The sequence below is a fragment of the Colossoma macropomum genome, unplaced genomic scaffold (assembly GCF_904425465.1).
Source record: "Colossoma macropomum unplaced genomic scaffold, Colossoma_macropomum, whole genome shotgun sequence".
NCBI lineage: Eukaryota > Metazoa > Chordata > Actinopteri > Characiformes > Serrasalmidae > Colossoma > Colossoma macropomum.
Genome location: NW_023494808.1, coordinates 19,596,869 through 19,618,774, shown reverse-complemented (window position 1 = coordinate 19,618,774; position 21,906 = coordinate 19,596,869). Strand labels below are relative to the sequence as shown.

Sequence of the window (21,906 nt, the reverse complement as noted above, 5' to 3'; positions counted from 1 at the left end):
TGGCCACTTTATTGGAAACCCCTACATTGTACTTCCACTCACTGGCCACTTTATTGGAAACCCCTATCTTGTACTTTCACTCACTGGCTACTTTATGAGGTCCACCTCCCTTATATGTCCTCTATAGTCTCATACTCTGCATCAGCACGGTGGAGCCACAAGACAGGTGTTTCTCATATAGTGGAAGGTGTGTGCATATTTTTAGCATAAGCTAAGCATCCATTATTTACGATGAAAAAGAGGGTGTGGGTGGCATACAGGGTTATTACAGGGTTATTAGTAAGGCTGAATCACACAGAAACACCCACAAACCACCTCTGTCAGCTAAAAGCTAAAAGCTGTGTTGCCTTCCAGTGTTTCACCCTTACAGCTTCTTAGCTCTGTGTCATCACTCACTGCGCCTGCAGCAGTAACACCTGAGAGCATTAGCTCTGTCAGCTCTTCTGAACACTCACCATGGCTCTTTTTTAAAATCAGACTGCTGGAGACCAACAGCAAACCATGTCCTCACTGCAAAACCACCAATGCTGCATGAACACAGTGTTTATACAAATCCAGCTAGACACAAATGAAACACTGCAAGAGCTCTGTGTTAATTCAACACAGGGGATTTCAGGCATGAGCAGGCAGAATTACAGCATAGGCTTAACACTGTGTGAACACTCACGCACACATAGAATCCCTGAAGGACTTGGCCAAGTGAGGCAGGGCTACACGGGCCAAGACCTGCAGTATTAACCCAGCCAGCATGTCCATGTGGGGCCCACGTGGGTTTTAACTGGGCATGGACTTAGAGTGGCTCCCTGGTTTTGTATGTGGGCCACAGTTGAGTTAAAAGTGTGGGTTTTTTTGGGATATCTTGTAGATTGTTCTGGCCCCATCATTAGCCCATTAGGAGATACGATAAGAGCCCATGTGAGCAATCATCCTCCAATTATGGCCCACCTTGGCCCCATTTAAAGCCCACATAGTGAGCCGATGGACAAATCTTTGTGGGCCCCTGCTGGAATGCCTAAAGGGGGCCTAAGTGCCAGCCCACTGTTAGTCTTACAAAATACACTTCTAAATGAATCACTAAGGAAGCAGGAAAATCCATTTAACTGGCACAGACAAGAAACAATTATAGACCACTGTTTTAGCACAGCACCTCAGGACAGACAATTTTTCAAACCAGGGCTGCAACCAAAACAAACCCATGTGTAACAAATGCAAAGGTAAACCTGGAGCCCTGAACCAGAGTCATGAACGCCTTGAACGTCACAAACGTTTTTTTCAATCCAGCAACTATCTTGTTGTGAAAGGCTCAGTCACAGTTGGCAGCTGCTTGCAATTTTTCATGTCTTTTCCATCAGACCCTAGATAGATCCTGTTCCATGGAAGCTAATAGTTGTGGTCTGCTTATCATGCATAAGACAGACACTCAGTTTACGTTTACCTATGTGGAGCTCACTAGGACATGTTGGCTGGGGACAGTTTTCATAATGAGCTTCATCAAGGAAACAGTATTCAACAGAATCCCCTGTGCTTAATTAAAGGAATGGTCTTTTACACTGTAGTCCACACTGTGAAACAAAATGCACACAGTATACAAGTATGTTGTACGCACTGTAGTCCTGCAGATTAGATGTGATATCATAATAAGAATGGGAAAACTGTGACACATTTTGGGCTAACTGTGAGTGAGAACGTGGACTTATTAAGGTAGGAACACTCTGAGTGTGTAATTTCTAAACCGATCCAATGCCTCATGAAGTTGGAGCTCCAAGTAAGGGGTGATAATGTGCTGGTCAACAATAAAGGACAACAAGCCTGCCGTTAGCCCACTGATGTAATGTAAGTTAGCATAGCTTAAAACTCTCCCCAGAAAGTCCAAATAAGCATGTAGATGTGAGTCCCGTTGTGGAGAACACAGTGCATGCAGTAATAAGTTGTCCTTAGAGGTGTATTCTCCAGATTATGTCTGGCACCGCAAGATTACATGCACTGAGGCCTATGTAGCTAACAAGAAATCAAGCAAGTATATTGTCACTGTTAGAACAAAACCTTGTCCCTCAAAAATGGTACTTTTACAGGAGAAGGAAAAACATTTGTAACTTTGAATGGAAGTTAATGGAAAAAGGTGTTCCCTGTTTGAAGCATTTATTTTGCTCCATTCATTGTGAAATTCTTACACAGTTTAAACAGCAGCTGGCTTTTTCAAAAAACATTCAAAGTATTTTTTTTTGACCGTGACAATAAGTCAGATGACTTAATTCAAAGCAAGTGTGCAACGAGTCAGTTACGAGATTCACTTTCTTATTAGCCACATTAGCTCACATTAGCCTTGTAGCTAATGCTAAACTAAATAAATACGTCTTGACTCATTATATATATCTGTGGCAAGGGGAAAACTGTGATGTGATTTCTGGCTGAACTATTCCTCTAACCCCTACCAGTGTCCAGCTGGACACAAATAGACACTGTCACTGTTCATTCAACTAGGATTTCTGGGGTGCAATGAACTGAGGGACATCTTTAGGCATTTTCTCATTTTCCCCCCTTTCAAATCTCCACTCTAAACTGCTATTTCTACTTGTTGTTTGTAACAGTTTCATAGAACTCAGAATTTAAAATTTTATTACCTAACCTCAACTTCTTTTCTCTGTCTGAAAAGATAAAAAAGACTTCTTAACTCTCTAATGTTCTTGTCATATCAATGATGCTTTGGTTATACTGTATTTAAATACGGTCATGCTAATAAAGCTGAATTTCAATTGAAATGAAATTTCTGTACTGTGCTGTTATCACTATGTCAAAACGTTATATATAACACATTTGTGGGGACTCAAAACCTTCTTTGCAACAACAACCATCAGCACATGGCTAAGTTATAAAGGACTATTTACAATGAACACACATTTCTCTTGCTTAAATACCTCCAAAGCACTGAACTAATGGAGGTTTAATCAACAGTGCGCATGAAGTCATTGTAAAGCCTTCTGGCAGTGTGCTCCTTGTTGTATAGCTAATGCTCCTGACAGCAGGCAAAGGTCACATGTGCTTGTAAGAGTGTCTACCTGCAGCTGGTCACATTGAGCGTATAATGCGATGTTATTTGCAGCAGTATTAGGGACAGTGCACAGCTACACATGGGCTCCATTTGACCTAGGCTTGAAAGTGCAATCTTCCTCTAGGGAACTCTTAAAATAGATAATTATTGTCCAGAGAGATTGAGTCCAGTTTTTTTTTAAATTTTAGATTCTTCTTTAGACTAGTCTCGTGGATGTCATTTTACATTGTGTGAACGTTTTATGATGACTGGACCAATAGAAATGGTACAAAATAACATGCATTGAAGTTAAGGATGTTACTTCCTTCTATAAAGTTACCATTTCAGAAATGTAAGTTTTTTTTCTTACGACAGTTGTGATATAATGCAATATTTGGACTATCTGTCCCTTTCACTTTCCATTTAGGTCATCAATTTAATGCAGTTCCACTAAAAGTGGAGCAAGAACGGTACTTGGTATTCTGTCACAAACGCTGACTGATAAGAAGTCCGCTATCTCCTAGCCTGACTAATCTCTTGCATGAACTCACCCACAGTTTAGACTATATATAGTGTATTATGTGGTTTCTCCCTGCAGATAAAACCGAATATAACCCCCACAGTCTAGCAAGGATTACGTACTGGAATGGCTAAATGCAGCTATCTCTTGCCGCCCACTTAAATAGTACTTAAAATCTAGAGATAAAGCCAGGGGAATGGCTACTTCCTATAGTGTTAGAGGTTTATAATGTATTTAGGATCCACAACATGGATCTGTAATCAGAGCGGAGTCGACTGAACACGTTTGCCACCCACAGAGGTGATCAATGAAAATCATCAATCTCTGTTGACCTTCATCCAGGAAGCTCACCTTTAATTTGAGAGTCTCTAATGTGACACTTTGTTTCATGGGACTGCTTCCTTTCAGTGAATACAGCGGAGTTAGGCACACAAAGCTTCTTTTATCTTTTGTCACACCTTGGTGGGTTAACAGAACATCATTGGTGATCCTAAAACAGCTTTTTATTACTGAAACAATGCAAAGACATTAGAAATAGTATTAACAGGAACATGTTATCGACACTGGTTATTAAGTGCAAAAATTGGATACAATCACAGCAAGCCAGAACTGCATGCTTAAAGGAATACTCCAGCATTCCTCAGCTTTATCTGCCATATCTAAAGAGTTTGACAGATTAACATGTGCTTAGAAACAAGCAGAAAACCTGAGCGAAAACACATTGGAAAATATCTAGAGACAATATATAGAGAACATGTTTCAAGTCAATGGACTTTTTCTATGTACAGGGAAACACGCAAAAAACACAGCAACATTATCATCCATGGTAAATGACCATATCGTTGTTGTCAGAAGAAAACCTCGTATCTCCATTTTTGTCGTTTTGCAGTTTTTAACATAATTTAAAAATGCCTGTTGCCCTTTACATTGTGTGTAAATTTTATGAAGAATGGACCAAAAGAAATGGTCCAAAATAACTTGGAAAAAAGGATGGTTTCATTGACTTACATTAAAAGTAAAGTAGGTTTTTTCCTTCTCCTGTAAAGTTACCTTTTTGAAGAAGAGGTTTTCTTCCGACAACAGCGATACGCTGCAGACATCGCAGATAGAGATTAGGTTGAAAATTAGGTTGAATATTTTTTATATATTAAAGACCAACCAATAATCCTCCCTATCCAGTGCAAACCAAAAGGTAACATTGGTTACTTAAACCAATATTATTACCCACTGGACCACCCCGGAGGTCAGTGAGCCATTTTTTAATTGGCTCTGTGACCTCTGACCCTTTTAACTGATTACACTTACCAATGATGAACAGAATTAGAGCTACTGAAGAAAGCCCCCATTGAAGAACTTGCCTGAACCTAGAACACTGTTCTGTCTGGACTGGGCCAGCAGTGTACATACACTGGCTCTTAATTTAACTGCAAGGGTATAATTAATAATGTAATGGTCTAAAGATGCCCAAAGCCTCACTGTTCTTTCTCATGGGCCGGGTTCTGGTTGTTGGTGAGCCGCTCTAGGTCCTCCAGGGCCTCCTGGGCCGTTTGTCTGAGGGTGGCATGGCGACTGGAGGTCAGCTGACAGACACGTCCTATTGGCAGAGAGCTCAGCAGGTCTGGGGTGAGCTGCTCCACAACCTTGCCCTCTACTAGCAGAGACTGGAGCAGCCGCAGAGCCTGCAGACACACCTCTGAGTCCCGGTCTAAGACGGAGGGAGGGAGAAACATGGGAACAAGTAAAGCGCTGAATTGACTTCATTCAAATGCATAGTACAGTGCAAACATCAGAGAACACCCTTCATTTGTTTCATTTCCAGTCAATATGACCATTAAGTACAAGTTATTTAAGGAGATATTTTCAGGAGATACTGCTGAGGAAATAATTCACTTGCATAAGGAAAAGCAAAATCAAAGGAAAATAAGTCAATAATTAAGATCAGCGTTTCCATAAAAAAGAAAGATATAGAGAAAATGGGACTCATAACAACCATGCAATATCTGGTAGACCACCAAAACTTTTATGTTAGATAAACAGTACTTAAAACTTTCATCTTCGAGAGAGAGGAGAAAATCAAGCTCCACTCTTGCTTTAGATCTGAAAAAAATGAATAAAAATGAGAAAACACGGACCAGTCTGAATAGACGAATAGTTGTCAAGAAGCCATTACTGAAAAATGTTTGGAAGCCCATTCCAGCACTAAAAATAAAAAAAATCCAGCATTGTTTTATTATTTGTTTCATTACTAAGTGGACTGCTATGCCATTATTCTGTGACGTACAGGTCATTACTTTGAAATACTACCTAATTTTTTGAGATAATATCTCAAAAATGCTCATGCTTAAAGGCTATTTTGACTGGAAATGAAAATGAAGGGCGGTCTCTGACTTTTGGATAGCTGGAGGTTTGTGACTGAATTAATTTTTTGTGTGTGAGATTAAAGGCGAGACTAAAAAATGGACATATAAGGAGGTGAATGTGTACTGGACTAACATGCACTGTTACATGCGCAAGAAAAAGAGAGGAAAAAAGCAACGTGCAAAGGACAGAGAGAGAAAGTGTGGGGGCTTTTCTTAATCCTCCCCTCCTCCGCACGTGAGTTTAGCTGTCATGACGTCAAAGCTGAGATCAGATAAACTCTAAAGCCTCTGGAGGCCTGCCTCAGCTGCAATCACTTACTCACACACTCATGCACACATGCAGACACACACACACCTTTAAGCAGGGTGCAGATAAGGGGGAGGAGTGCTGGACTTTCGCTGATGTATGTTAGCCCATTCACACTGATGCTGACGTTATATAAAGCCATCAGCATCAACCTGCACACATAAAGAAAAGTGTCAGTGAGAAACATTGAGAAAACTCATTACAGCATATGCACTGAAAGCCCTGACATTATTTGTACTTAAATAATTGAGTTGTAATTACTTAAATTCTCAAAATTAGTTGTTATCAATTAAAGGACACATTTTTTTTCTTATGTTATATTTTCCCTGACATCCATTTATGGCAGCTGTGTGCATTTATGTACCAATAAAAAGACATCATTAATTTTAACGTGACCATTTTCCAACCTCTCCTGATGCCTTAGAATTAAACAGGCCATTAATGCTGCTCTTTTAAAACTGATGAACATAAATGAGCTCTGTTGCGATTGTTTGCCCTGTATTATGCCTGATTTAGAAAGCAGTCCAGGCTGAAACACTCCTAATAACTTCAGCGTGAATAGGTGGAGCTAAACTGCTGTAGGATGAAGAGGCAGATGTATGTAAATGCATTGGTTATTGTGACATCACAAAAAACACTAAATACAAAGCAGGTTGCTACCAATATGTTAAATTCAGCAAATAAACAGTAATTGTGCATTAAAATGTGTGGAAAAGCGTATACTCTGTAAAGGATGTGTTTACTTATTTTCTTAGAAAATCAACAAAACGTCATTTTACCAGAGGTGACAGAGACTTTTGCACTGAGTGAGAATGTATGAGTGTCTGTGCATTTGTGAGTTTCAACCCACACTTTGAGTTTTGGAAACACTCCTGGCTTCATGAGCCCAAGCAGCTGCATTAGAGTGTCCAACAGGATGTGGGCGGAGCTGGAGATGAAGTCCCTCCCACTCGACACAGCTGCTAAATCTGTAAAATAACGACAGTGCTGAGTCTTGAGTTCTTTAAAGACATCTTAAGTACTTTAGTACAGCTGTTTAATACTATCACAGCAACCGTCCCCACAGCAGCACAAAATTCCATATTGTTTTTACGGCGTCACTGGTTCTCGATTTTTCAAGCAATTTTGTCACGTGATAGTAGATTTTGGGCTAAATAGCAACCTTCAGTTCTTCACCGTGTTCATCACCTTTCATCAACAAACTACGCATAAATTTGTAGAAAAAACAGATAGTTTGTCCTGCTGTCTTGTGAACTGTTCTATCATCTACCATGTTTTGTGATAATGAGGGTTTTGCTGTGTTTTTCCACTTATTTATTTATTTACTTATTTAATTTTATGAGGCTGTCCTGAACATGCAGATAAAAAATATCTGAAAAGTTATTGGCAGTGTTTCCCATACAGTCTACTGATATCCACCCAAGTACATGTTGTCCCATTTTAACAATTTCCAAAATATTTTATATTATTATGAACAAATAGGGGCACACTCTGTGTAAGTGACAGTCATTGACAGTTATATGCTACAGTGTGGGCATCCATTCCATTTTTGAATCAAAGTAACCACAAGATCTGCAACATATTCATTTGATTTTTTCTATGAATGGTAATTTCTTTATGTTTGATTAACTTAAAAAATAGAATTCTTAGTGGCTGACAAGACATTATTTTCATCAAATACTTTCCTTTTTTCCACCAAACCTACCATAAGTGTCAGCTGATAAATCCTAATGGCTATTCATGACCCTCCTTAACCAGTCCTAATGAGTCATTTAAGGCTTAAGTTAATTACATTCTCAGACTTTAAAACAGGAAGGCTGTCCACATTTTTTAAGTTATTCAAATATAAAGTAACTGTACATTAACATTTGTATAAAAATGTTTTTATTTATTTAGTTTGCTGCAGAGGTTGTGTTTACTTCTTTTCACTTAAAAAATAACAACAAAATATGGAATTTGGCCAAAAGTGCCAAACTTGTGCACACAACTGTACAAACTGTGTACAAAATTACAAGATAATGTCTGAGCCCTTACTGGTAATGACACCTGCCAGTGCTAGCACAAACTGATGCTCATGGGAACTGTAGTTCTGCTGAGGTTTTTCCTCTTCATCCAGAGATTTGACAAAACTTTCAAGAGTTTGACCTGCTACTTTCAGGAATGGCTCCAGCTTTCCCTTTATACAAACACACACACACACACACACACAAAAAGAGGGGTAGATAACAGAACTAAAACAGACTTCCTCCTTTTATACTACATGTATACACACACACACACACACACACATACACACACACAAGCACACATATATGTGTGTGTGTATGTGTGTGTGTGTGTGTGTGGAAGGTACAACATATTTTGAACTCCCTGCTGACTGTGAGATACGCAATATATAAATAGAATCAACAAACTAGCTTCAATGTGGGATATTCTGCTGGCTGCAGTGAGTACATTGACATTTTTTACTGGATAGTGTTCAAAATGCAGCAAATGAAATCCAGAAGAAAGCAGACCATATGACTCAAGGTGGGCAATAGTGATATCATGATAATTCAAAACATTTTCATCATAAGTCAAATCACTTATGTTTTCTGACATCCAGTAAGTTCAAACAAAGAAAGTAGTGCTTCATTTACAAATCATACTATGAAAAACTATTAATACAATTTCTTGTATTTAACATTTCACATACTACACTGCACTAAATCCAGTGAAACAGGACCAAACATGCTTCCTGTGACATATTGTAATGTAATTTATCGGGATAACGATAAATACTGTCAGGCCTACATCGTCATCTTTCACAGGAGAACCTTGACTGCAAACTCAATTTCAGTTAAAAATGAAGTAGTATCTTATAGTCTTCCATAATTTCCATATATTAACTCTTTGCCCAATGTTTGAAAGCTTCACCACTCACGAAACATGACTCTCTTTTCACATCTTGCTAACATTATCTTAGTTCTGATTGGTCAGTAAAGATTAAATACTATATCTGTGGGTTGGCTGAATAGTGACTGTGTAACCTGCTGTTGTTCCTGTGTTTGGGGGAGAGGAGGGATTCTCCTTCAGAATTTTCAGCTGGCAGCAGACCACCCAGACATTTCCCAAAACTAAAAACTCACCAAATCTACACAATTCATGTTCATGGCATATTCATAACTCAAAATGGCAAATTTCACTGAAAACAATTCAATTTTGATTTCAGGTTGATATTAAGAGTTTAAAGATTGTTTAAACACAACAAATGCAATGTGTAGATCCACTTATTACATTTCTGTGGGTACCAAAATAGCCTTGATTCATTTGCAGATGACCATTTTCCAACCTCTCTTTCATTCCTTAGAATTAAACAGGCTGTTTCTGTTGCTGTGCCATAAGACTAACATATGTAATTGTGCTCTCGTCTGATTGTCTGCCCTGTGATGAGCCTTGTTCAAGAAGCAGCATGAACGGTAAACACTCCTTACAACGTCAGTGTGAATGGGCAGGGTGAAACTGCTGTAGGTTAAATAGGTTCATACATGTTAATACCCTTTTTTTATGACAAGACAAATTCAATACAGTAACTTGATTTCTGTACATGGACTGTATGGACTGGAACTTCATTAAATTCTTATTTCAAATAAGTGAGGAGAATACAGTGTTCCACAGCTGACTGTCAAAACAATAAATTAGACACTCCAACTCAGAATAATGAGTGATACAGTTTGTAGCTCAGCGTTTGGAGATGCTAGTGCGAAAAGTGGCGAAGCAAAAGACAAATTAATCTTTCTGACATTTGGCAAAAAGTTCTAGCAGCTCAGATACAGCCAATTATTCAGCTTGGTTATCGCCATGTCAACATTAGAGACAGCAGTGAGAGATCAACAAATGAATGGAGAATAAAGCAGCATCGCATTTTCAGTGCCCTGAAAGACTGTCTTTGTTTATTTTCATTAGTTTTACACGTGTTTGAATTGATATATTGGCGTATGAATTTATCACACTCATTGTATAAAGGCTTTTACACAACACGTTGCCCAAAAATGTTAATAGCGCTAACAATAAACAAAAATGCTTCAAATCACTTAGTACTAGCCATTCAGTAACTGACAGCTTGGTCAGTATTTCTGGAAGAAGAATTCCTTTTTCAGGTTGACTTACATCAGCCAATATGTCCCTGACAGCCTCTTCTCTGCGGGAGGCGCTCCAGAGCAGAGTACAGGAGGCGGCGCCCAGACCAGTACAGAACTCAGCCTGCTGCTGCAGCTGCTCCCTGCTCTCCCACAACTGCTCCCTCAGGACCATCTTCTCCTGCAAACAGACACATAAAATACAGTAAATAAATCTCTGACCTCACAACGATTAGATGCGAATACAGTTGTGTAGGTGCATCATAAAATCTCACATTTCACCACAATCCAATTTGATTTTCATAAGTAATTTCATAATTAATCATTAATTTTTGTCTGGCTAACTTTTAAAAATAATTAGCACATACAGTGCTGTGCAAAAGTAAGAGACCAGCCTTCATTTACTCACTTTCCAGTCAAAACAATCATTAAGTACAAGTTATTCATGTTTCAGGAGATATTTCTGAGGAGATTAGATAGAAGACAGTCCACTTGCATAAAGAAGGGGGAAGTCAGAGGAGGTGTTCCCAAAACAGAAGATGAAATAATCTAAATGACTAAAAGTTATTGAGATAATGAGATTCTTAACAGCTGTGCAAGACCTAGTAGACCACAAAAGCTTTCATCTTTGAGGCAGAAGACAAAAACAAGTTCTACTCTTGCTTCAGATCGGAAATAATCCACAGGTGTTTCTTTCCATCCTTCCACTGTGAGAAGACGACTCAACACTATGGATCTGAAAGGATGTGCAGCTGTCAAGAAGCTGATAATGAGAAAAGAAAGTAGACAAAACAGAACATTTACAAACCACACAAAAAAGCTGCTGGTGTTCTCAGAACAATGGACTGGTCACTCCAGAGTCCAGACTTCAACATCGCTGAATATGTTTGGAATTATTTGGATCGTGAGAAGCAGAAAATGCAACCAACTTTCTAAGACTGAACTTTGGAGGTGTGAAAAATATCCCTGCAGGAAGCTGTCATGAAGTTGTGGACACACAAAATACTGATAAATAGCAAAAATAGTTTTCTGCTTTTATCTCACGCTGAAAAATGAGTAAATTGTACTTAATGGCCGTTTTGACTGGAAATTAAATAAATGAAGGGTGATCTCTGACTGTATAGTACTATACATGCAACCCTAAAAGGCCCCAAAGCAATGATTAAGGTAATCATAATTGGACTCATTTCAATTCATCCCACTCTCATTTACAATCATGTGTGCTTTCAGCTTGTTTTGCTCCACAGACATTATCTCCCCTGGAACTAACTGTTCGTCTGACTAATCAGCGTGTGCTGATTTACAGCGAGGCTGCCCAACTCTGCTCCTGGAGATTTGCCACTCGGCAGAGTTTAGTTCCAGTCCTAATCTAACACACCTGACCCTGTCAATCATCATAATGAAGGCCTTCAAGAGCGTCCCATTATTATAGCTGTGCATGCTGAAACTAAACTCTGCAGGGTGGTAGCTCTTTGGGAATAAAGTTGGGCATCCCAGAATTACAGGGATGATTCAGTTGATGAATAAAGGGACATTTTTTGCATTTTATTTTTTCCCTGGCATACACTTATGACATTTCTGTGGGATTATGTACAAACCCACTTCCAAAAGAAGTTCACACAGCAGGAATATAAAAATATAAATCTAAATAAAATATAAATAAAAACAGATAGCAATCATTTGCAAATCCTTTTTGACCTGTATTCAAATGGACAAAGTACAAAGACAAGACGTTTAACGTTTCAACTAATTTTGTATATATACATTTTTCATACATTTGATGCCTGAACCAGTTCCAAAAAAGTTGGGACAGGAGTATGTTTACCACTGTTTATATCACCTTTCCTTTCAACAACGTTCAGTTATTGTTTGGGAACTGAGGACACCAATTCTGGTAGTTGTGAAAGTGGAATTTCTTTCCATTCTTGCTTGATATAACACTTGCTCAAGATTCAATCTAGCACTGTCTTGCTGAAACAAGCAGAGCCGTCCCTGATGGCAGCATATGTTGCTCCAAAATGTGAACGTACCCCTCAGCATTAATGATCCCTTCACAGATGTGCAGTTACCCACTAACACACCCCATAGCATGACACACGCTGGCTTTTGATCTTTGCTTCAGTAACAGTTGGGATGGTCCTTTCCTCTTTGGCCTGGAGAACACAACATCTGTTATTTCCAAAAACAATCTGAAAGGTGGACTCGTCAGACCACAGCACATGTTTCCAATTTGTGTCAGTCCATCTCAGATGAGCCCAGAGAAGTTGGCGGTGTTTCTGAATGTTGTTGATATGTGGCTTCCGCTTTGCATAGTACAGTCTTAACTTGCATTCGCAGATAGAGTGATGAACTGTGTTTACTATCAAGGCTTTCCGAAGTATTCCCAAGTCCATGTGGTTATATTCATTACAGAAACATGCCAGTTTTTATTGCAGTGCCGTTAGCTTTGCTCTTTTCGCACAGAGATTTCTCCAGATTCTCTGAATTATTTAATAATGTTGTGGACTGTAGATGGTAAAATCACTAAATTCCATGCAGTGGTGTGTTGAGAAATGTTGGTCTCATCTGTTTACCTGTGAAATGTTTCAAAACACGCGTTTTGATTATTCCACAAACTTCCCCATCTTACATTGCCCCTGTCCCAACTTTTTAGCATATATTTACAAAAATCAGTAAAGTTAATAAAGCACAATATTAAATGTATATTCTTTGTGCTGTTTAACTGCCTGTAAAAAAAAACTGCTCTTTGTTTTTATCTGCATTTTACCTACTGTCCCAACTTTTTGAAACACTCCTTATAACTTCAATCTGAATGGGTGGAGTTAAACTGCAAGAGAAGAATTCAACTACCATACATGGACTACACAGACTTGAACTTTATCAAACTCTTTTATTTTAAATAAGTGGGAAAAGTTTTGTGCTCCATGATATTGACCCTTTAAGCAAATATTAAATAGCAAGTATAAATAAAATGTTAGCAAATACAGGGCAAAGAACCCAGTGGAACCATAAGAACCGTAAGAAACATTTGGATTCACAAAGTTTTTAGGTTAGTGCTCATGTTATGCTCATATGCACCAAAAGCTAGACTAAACTCAAGCAGCTGTAAAAAATTCTCCTTTTCTATGCATTCTTCCTCTCCCTCACCTCCTTCTCTCTCTGACACTCTGCCTGCAGGGCTTCCAGGCGCGAGTGAAGGTGTAGGCACTCCTGCTTTAGCTGCTGCTGCTCTTGCTGGCTCTGCTCCTTCACTGCACAACAAAGAGAACCTACAGTGAGATCCCCAAGAGCACAGTAGCACAAAAATGCACTTTATTACCTTCATAACATATGCAGCTTACCATTGGCAGCTACAGAGAAAAGAATGTTTATGATTTTTAGATGTGAGGCCTCTACATAGAACTGTCTTATAGTTCATTCACTTAATCATGTTTAGCAGGTTGAAAATTCTCCACAAGACGGGCATCATTAAAAGTCAAATAGCTTTGGATGCTTCATAAGAGCAGTGCTTCACACTAGTGAGACTGTGTGTCCTTCTTTGCACGTTTATTCCTTAAAATACCTGTGACTGACAAAATAAGCATTCATAAATGTCTATCTTTAAATGGTGCATTGTAAATACCTCACAAAGTTTTTAAAGAGATAGTTCGTAGTATAGTGTTGAAGCCTGGTCTCTGTCTCGAGTGTTATGGTGTTGAGACATCATTTGAACTTCTATCTTGTCTTGGTTTCAGGGAATAATGTGATTTATAATAAATGTAAAATATAATGTCTTCTATTAATATATATCATGTTTAACAAATGATAATGAATGTACAGCAATGAATGACACGGACTCGACTACTACAAAGTGTTGGTCTTGGCATGGACTCAATATGTCCAAGTTTCGGTCTTGACTCATCTCTAGTGGTCTTGACTATAACACTAGTTTGTACAAAATCAAATCTACGCAATTTTCCTTTTACCTCAAACATAGTTGATCAGTCAAGATATGTTTGGTGTCTGAAATGTTCTTCTTTAGTTTTGCACTGAAGCTACGAGGCCAATGTAGCTAACATGCATTGGAAGTTCATAACTCATCAATACTGTATTAAGACCATACCTAAATCATCACTTGCCCCAAGTCACGCCAAGTAGTTTAGTAATCTCAAATAGACTCATACCTATGATTTCTCACAGTTTAGGACACACTACTATATAAAAATGGACTAAAGTACACCACATAGGTAAAAAACAGCAGCAGAATGCACCTTTTATTTTATTTGGATTTTTGTCTGTACCTGTCCAATTTCATAGATAACAGTATGTCACACATTGTCAGAAACCACATAGGCACAGAATTATTCCTTTAAGTTGGGACCTTAAAAGGAAATTTCTACATAATGCACACCTTAAAATGCGAAAGTCATTCAGAGCGGTTTGGTGTGAAATGCTTTGCTCTAGATCAACCTACTGAGTCACAGTTGTTCACAGTGGTGGTGACAGGAACCAAACGTTCAAGGCGTTTAATGCGTTAAAAGCTACTTTCACAGAAAACTATTACAAAAAATGGTTATGCTGCCTGATGCCTGGAACGTTGTTCGGAGATAAAATTTTGAGATAAAATTGCAGGGTGCTGTAAGGCAAAACAGTTTTAAAAAAAACAAACCTTTTTTTTTAGATTTATCACTGTTTCACCATCATCAACATTATGTATTAAACTCAGAAGACACGTGTCGGTTCACTGGTGGTTTTGGATAGTAAATAAAATCACTATATTTGCATTGTAGACATCATGAGCCCTGGTTCCTATCACCACCACTGTAAAAAATTAATGTCCCAAAGAATGTACAAAGAAACATTTCACATGAAAGCAATGCTTGAAGTGGTAAAGCATCAGAGTCTAAACGAACTACAGCAGTGGAGCTTCATAAGTGTCTTAACTCACGTAACTGCATTCCATTTATGTGATGGTGACATAACATTGTGCTGTATCTCAGATTCGATCCATGTCTTTGTTTAAATAGTTTACAGCGCTGCTGAGAGCTAAGACCCCAGCGCAGTGCTGATTCTGAATTAAAAAGGCTAAAGGACAAATAATACGTGCCTTTTTGAAACACGTAGAAAGACAAAAGCCTTCTCACATGTTAATTAACTGCACACCTTCTGTGATGTGTTTAACACATTTGGTGCCACTGCTTTCTGTGTTAACCTGAACTGCACACACAAATGTGTTAACACAAGCTGTGTTAAAAGTAACATATCGTGTGTTGTAATTAACTAATGAACATGCCTAGATAAACACAACATGTGTTGTTTTTAACATCTGTTTTGGGAGCACACTGATATTTAGCTGCTCTTGTTTTCAAGCTGAAACAGTCCACTTACGTTCTTTACTCTTTCATTATTTCACGAGGGGCCAATAATGGTAGACCATTAGATAAATACACCTTAAGTTCACTATATTAAATAACCAACACAACATGACATGACATGTTTAGTGACATCTATTTTAACCAAAGATGTTTTTTGTAAATATTGTACTAGTTTGCAGTGACACATTCATATTCTAGTACATAATACTGGAAAAACTCTCACAGCCTTTGTTGATAACTGTTCCTTACACTGATTTATTACACCTGATTGAGTTCATAAAGGCTTCAGGAGCTTCTGAATAGGACAATCAGGTGGATCTGATCAGGTAAAACTCAACAAAATCCTGAAGAATAAGTCGCAGCTCTAAGGAGGAAATAACTTAGTTGTACTCTATTACTGCAGACATTTTAAGAGGAATTCCAGTGATTTTCCACCGTTCTAGAAAAACTTATCAGAACTGTTAACAGTTTAGTCAAAATTGTTCACAGTGGTAGCGATAGGAACCAGATGTGTGAGGAATTTAATGCTTCTGAAAGGTCTCTTACTGAAAGTTATTACATAAAATGATTACAAATTTGCTGCTTGATGTTTGAGATGTAGTTTCACAACAGCTTTGAGAAGGTTTTGGCTTAAAATGCATTTTTAAAAGTCATTAACGGAGAGATGTGCATGCAGGATGTGATAAGGCAAAAAAAGAACCAAAAGAAAACTTTTCTTTCCAAATTTTCCACTATTTTATCAACAATACATATAAAACCTCAGGAGACATGTTTAGGTTTACTGGTTGTTTTGCGACCCCTAGTTTCTCTACAATAAACCATTTCATATCAAACCACTCTGAAAGACTCTGTTTACATCTCAACCAGCAGAATTATGCAGACATTTTAATATCTCTTCTTGTCATGCTTATTTAATTAACTGGCTTCCAAACTGTTCTCCTGCAGTGTATGACTATGAGGGGGGTTGACTTACGTGTTTCTAAAGATCGTGCTTTATGCAGGGAGTCGATAAATTCTCTGTTAATAACCTTTGGCAGAAACTCTCGGAGCTGCATGACCTCTGTAGACAGTCTCTCCAAGTCCCTTTTTCTGACTCTGACAAAACAGTCTCCTCCTAAATCCTACAAAAGACAGTGCAAATTAAAAACGTGTGTTGTAATGAGAAGATCAAAACCGTCCACATCAAAAGAGTGATGATAGATCTGTGTTTTTCAGTTCCTGCACCTGACCTACATCATTAACTCACAACCAAAACCTCCTTTTGCTGAATCACTTGAACTACAGCAGGAAAAACAGTGAAAATGTGTGAAAACTGTGGGACTGAAACACTGATGAAGGTTATCCTCTCTGGCTTCTATCACTCTTCACTGGTCAATGAGTATTTTAAGGAACAAACTGAAACAATACTGACATCTAGTGGTGACTCTGAGTATCGACTGCAAGAAGTAACAAGAAAACAAAGGCCTTGACACTTGAACTCAATAGTAAGTATAATCTACCGCCATATATACACGTTTAAACTTCAATTAAACAAATATTTTAGCTCCAGGCTGTCCCACTTAAGTTGTGTCAAAACCTTAATTAAATATGCTGTACTGTATTCTCAATTCTGCATTTATGTAGAAAGCTTACATACTAACTTAAATGGGCTGTACAATGAAAAAACAAAATTTCCTCCCTTTTTTTTAATCAAATAAATGATTTTCACGTAGCATGTAAACATTAATGAAGTTTCAAGACATACTGTTCACTCCTCAGTCCACACAGTCCATATATGGAAAATAAGCTACAGATAACAGCTCATTTTTAATTCAGTGTTTTGTGATGTCATAAAAACTCAAATTTACATATATCCACCCATTCAGCCTACAACAGTTTAGCCCCGCCCACTCCTGCTGAAGTTATAAGGGGTGTTTCAGCTCAGATTTTCTGAGTAATGCACAATGCAGGGTAGCCAATCAGAACAGAGCTAACAAACATACACCAGTCTTAAAGCTCCCATTTAATGTTTCTCCCTTGAGGTCCACTTTTAATACTTACGTACATTTTTCTTGACCACCCGCCCGCCGCCCCTCCTAAATATATTTTTCTTGTATTTTATCTTTATTAACCTTTTCAATTAAACAGATTGTTTTAGTTACTGTACTGTTTAAGACTGATAATATGAGCTCTCTTCTGATTGTCTGCCCTGTGTTGTGCCTTGTTCATAGAGCAGTCTGAGCTGAAACACCCCTGATAACTTCAGCGTGAATAGGGGGGTGTATACTGTCAGGACTGGGGAGTTAAGGAATTATGTTTTGAAACTGTATTAGTGTTTACATACTACTTCAAACTCGTGCCTTTCAAAAAAGCAACAAGGGGAATTAATTTTACTTTATTTTTTATATAAGCCCTTAAAAATGCATAGTAACAAACATTTATCACCACTTTTTTAGTACATAAAACGACAAAAATAAGAACACAAGGAAATAAAACAAAATACAACACAGACTGTGGGACCTTGGTCCTTTAACGTCAGCTTACGTTAGACTTCATTTTTTCTTGTTTCACAACATTTAAATATTGTGTTGTTTTGTAGAAACTGGCTACTTTGGTTGTGCTTCTCTAGTTTAGAAGAGAGAGTTCACCTTGTCTGCGGTGTATTTGGTAGCTAAATTAGTCAAATTAATCCCCATTTAACTTCAGTTAACCTAGCTGAGTTAGCGTTAGCCACCGTTACCTGAACTATCCAAAATAAAGTGACACTGTGAGTCTCTCCGCTGTCTGAGAGTGAAAACCCTACAAAAGGACACGGACAGTGATATGTACCTCTCTTGTCGAGCTCAAAGGCGACACTTTAGTGGCGTCTAACGCTTTCATTTTGAGAAACGTTGACGGTTAAATATCTACCAGCATTCACAGCGTTTCTCTCACGGTGTCTTAGGCTGAGCGGGTTAATGGAGCTCTGTGGCGCCCTCTGCTGGAGATTCACGGCGGTTCTTTTCAGTGTTTTTAGAGCAGCACAATTCAACACTGCCGCTCAGAGGAACAAGACACAGGGCTAATCCAGCCAGCGATGAGGGTTAAAATCGATAAGTAGTCCTGACTCAGATGTGAGATCAGTAAGTCACATAACGATACTTTAAAGGGGAATCCCACCAATTTTTCAAAACGTCTCCACAATTCAGTCCTTGAGATGGAAACAAAGTGTTTCAGGGTGGTTTGATGTGAAGTGGTTCGTTGTAGAGAAACGTTTTCTTTACAGTGGTGGTGATAGAAACCAGGGGTCACAGTGTCTACAACACATATATAGCCATTTTATTTACTATCCTAAACCACCAATGAAGCTACACTGAGTCTTCTGAGTTTTTATATGTAATGTTGATTATGGTAAAATAGTAATAAATCTGAAAAAAAAAAAAAAAGTTTTCTTTGTGGACTATTTTGCCTCATAACCCCCTGTTTGTATCCCTTCACCATGAGTCAATTTAAATAAATTGATTAAAATACATTTTCAGCCAAAACTTTATCACAAAACTATCATTAAACAATGTCTTAGGCATCAGACAGCATTTACCTAACCACTTCATCTAACAACTTCATGTAAAAGAGAGGCCTTAAACTTTTCAGATGTCTGGTTCCATTTACCACCACTGTGAACAATTCTGAGTCTGTAAATTTCACATTAAACCACTCTGAATGACTTTGTTTACATCTTAACCAGTTCATTATGTGGAATTTTTGAAAACTTGGTGGAGTTCTCCTTCATAGTCTGCTATCTGTTCTGTCAAGTGACATTCAGATACAAACATATTAACTGTTTGTATGTGTTATTTTTAAGCCCCTTTGTCTTTCATTCCACATTGTCATATCCGAAATTTAATTTAGATTAAAATTAAAATGTTATTTGTAGTAGTAAAAACATGAAATACAAAATTCTAACATTGAAATTCTTTACTTATAGAAATCAGCATGTAAGATTTGAGTTCACACTAATAAGAATTCGTTGCTTTTCCCAGTCCATTTTAATGAGAGGAACAATTTTACTTGCATGAAGTAAATTTCGACATGGGATATTTGCAAAAGTAAAAATTAAATGTTGAATTTTTAATAGTTAAAGTTTACATATTTCCAAATTCATTTCTTACCTTTGAAAACTGAATCTTCAACATGTAAAAGTAAAACTGTCTATTTGAATTTCAACATGTCAAAATGTTAATTTAATATATATTTTAAACTAGCAAAAATTGCTCCTTACATTAAAAGGGAACCTGCCTTCCGCCCAATGACAGCTGGGATAGGCTCCAGCACCCCACCGCGACCCAGAAGGATAAACGGTTTAGATGATGTATATTAGTGATAACTGAAGTCCTACATGCTAAAATGTAACTGATTAATAAAAGTTACATTTTGAGAAATGTTGCTTCTTTGTCTTCTCTTCTTGTCCTAGTACACAGATAATTCTCTTTCATCCTAAATGAGATCTTTAACGCAGCTGAGCCTGAGCAGACAATGCCTCTGATGGGTTTGGTGGCATCCATCCTTTTGAATGCCTGTGAAATTGCCTTTGTTTCTGTGTATCTGAGGAGACAGATCCCTCACACTCTGGATTAGGATGGCCTGTATTATCATTTGGGCTCATCTCCATTTCTCTGACTACTCTTGCTTGTATTATGAAATCTCACTCAGATGAGAGGGACTGGACCAACTAAGAAAGCTGACCAGGTTCTGTTGGGTTTATCTTATTAAACTAAGATGCAAAAACAGCCCATTTTTTAATTTGTTGTTTTTGTGATGTCATTTACATGTATCCACCTATTCAGCCTATAGCAGTTTAGCCCCGCCCACTCACACTGAAGTTAGGAGGAGTGTTTAAACACAGACTACTTTTTGAATGAGGCACAATGCATGGCAACCAATCAGAACAGAGCTCATTTACATATCAGTCTTAAATTCAAAGTAAAATAACAGCCTGTTACATAGGGGATGAAGAGAGATGGGAAAATCATCATATAAAAATGAAACATGACTGGTTTTGGTACAAAAATGTCATAAGTGGGCCTAAAATTTATAGTGTAGGACATGGGCCTTTTAGGCCCATAGACAAGTGCTGTAGAGATTGTGGGCCAAAATTCCCTCTGCCCTGTAATGCTAACAAGTCCACATTTTTTCTTGATAATAAAGTGCTAGCTTGACCCATCTTCAGTCTTCTTGGAGTTTGTGTTGTGATGAATGTGTAACTGTACAGGCTTGAAGCTCTGACCTGCACAAAGATTTAATACTTACAGAAACTAGCGCCTTGTGCCACTGACCATCAGAGGTGGGTGGAACCCAGTTACACTTACTCAGTTACATCTTCTTAAGGAAACTTTTGGTTGACTGGAACTTTTCTGATTACTTTCAAATGTTTTTATTTATTTATTTTGCGTCTGTTCAACTATGTGTGTGGAGAAGGGAATCTACTTTTTACTCAGTGTTATTTTAGTCCTTCGTGTTCATAGTTCCTGATTCCTTTTTTTGGATAAGTGTGCTCGTTTTTTTCTGTTTGGTCACTTCCATGCTGGTGTCTATACCTCTCACCTTTGAGCTCTAGTAAATCTATTAAAGGGACTGTATCATGGAAAACTGCTATGTTTTATGTAGTTTCCCTAAATGGACTGTGTGCTACAGAGACCTTAAGGTGACATGGTGATTCGTTTTTAATAAGGTGTGGCCACAGATTAATACATTGAGGCCCCAAGTTAAATTTCTCATAACTCATGGCCTCAATATAGTAATTTGTTTTCTCACTATAGCATTTTGTGGCCTCAACAGTAATTCATGGCCTCAATTATAGTAAATTCAGGCCTCAGTGTAGTAATTTGTGGCTTTAACATATTAAACAATAATCAATATGTCACCTTAGAGGCTCCGTAGCATAAACAATGTAGGGGAGCTTAGATTTCGATTGGACATTAGTTTAGCAGCATTGGAGTTCCAATCCATCGTGTGTGTTCCATGTCTGCCTTTAGCCCCTACTGCACTAGAGGCCGTGATGCGGAGTTGAAAATCCGCTCCGGGTTTTACACGCGGCCACTCAAGTTACACTTCCAGAGCGTGTGTCTGTCTGTGTGTGTCCCGGAGTGTTTTGTCTGGTGTGTGTGTGTTTTTTGTGCGGTAGGGGTTTTCTAAGTCCACGCCTCGCTGGGTCCTGATCGGCGTGTTCAGGAAAGCTCCATTTTTTGTTTAGTTTCCACGCAG

The 21,906-nt window shown here is 38.2% G+C and overlaps 1 protein-coding gene across 1 annotated transcript; it reads right to left on the bottom strand.

Moving 5' to 3' along the window:
* Positions 1 to 4,112: 4,112 nt before the first annotated feature.
* On the bottom strand, positions 4,113 to 18,604 carry LOC118798182 (heat shock transcription factor 2 binding protein). The gene is made up of 8 exons (XM_036557548.1): positions 18,496 to 18,604; positions 16,661 to 16,808; positions 13,481 to 13,584; positions 10,365 to 10,514; positions 8,250 to 8,391; positions 7,066 to 7,183; positions 6,264 to 6,367; positions 4,113 to 5,253 (listed from the first exon to the last, which is right to left on the bottom strand). Exons 1-8 carry the CDS (start codon positions 18,544 to 18,546, stop codon positions 5,021 to 5,023), a joined length of 1,050 nt encoding a protein of 349 aa, XP_036413441.1. The 5' UTR covers positions 18,547 to 18,604; the 3' UTR covers positions 4,113 to 5,020.
* Positions 18,605 to 21,906: the final 3,302 nt, after the last annotated feature.

Bases quoted from the DNA above. Each gene is read 5' to 3' on its own strand.
- LOC118798182 (XM_036557548.1), bottom strand. From the start codon at position 18,546: ATGAAAGCGTTAGACGCCACTAAAGTGTCGCCTTTGAGCTCGACAAGA. The intron at 13,585-16,660 runs GTAAGTCAACCC...TTTGTTGTGCAG, and splicing joins AGCACGATCTTTAGAAACAC to TGAAGGAGCAGAGCCAGCAA. The intron at 10,515-13,480 runs GTGAGGGAGAGG...GTCTGTTTGCAG, and splicing joins AGTGTCAGAGAGAGAAGGAG to GAGAAGATGGTCCTGAGGGA.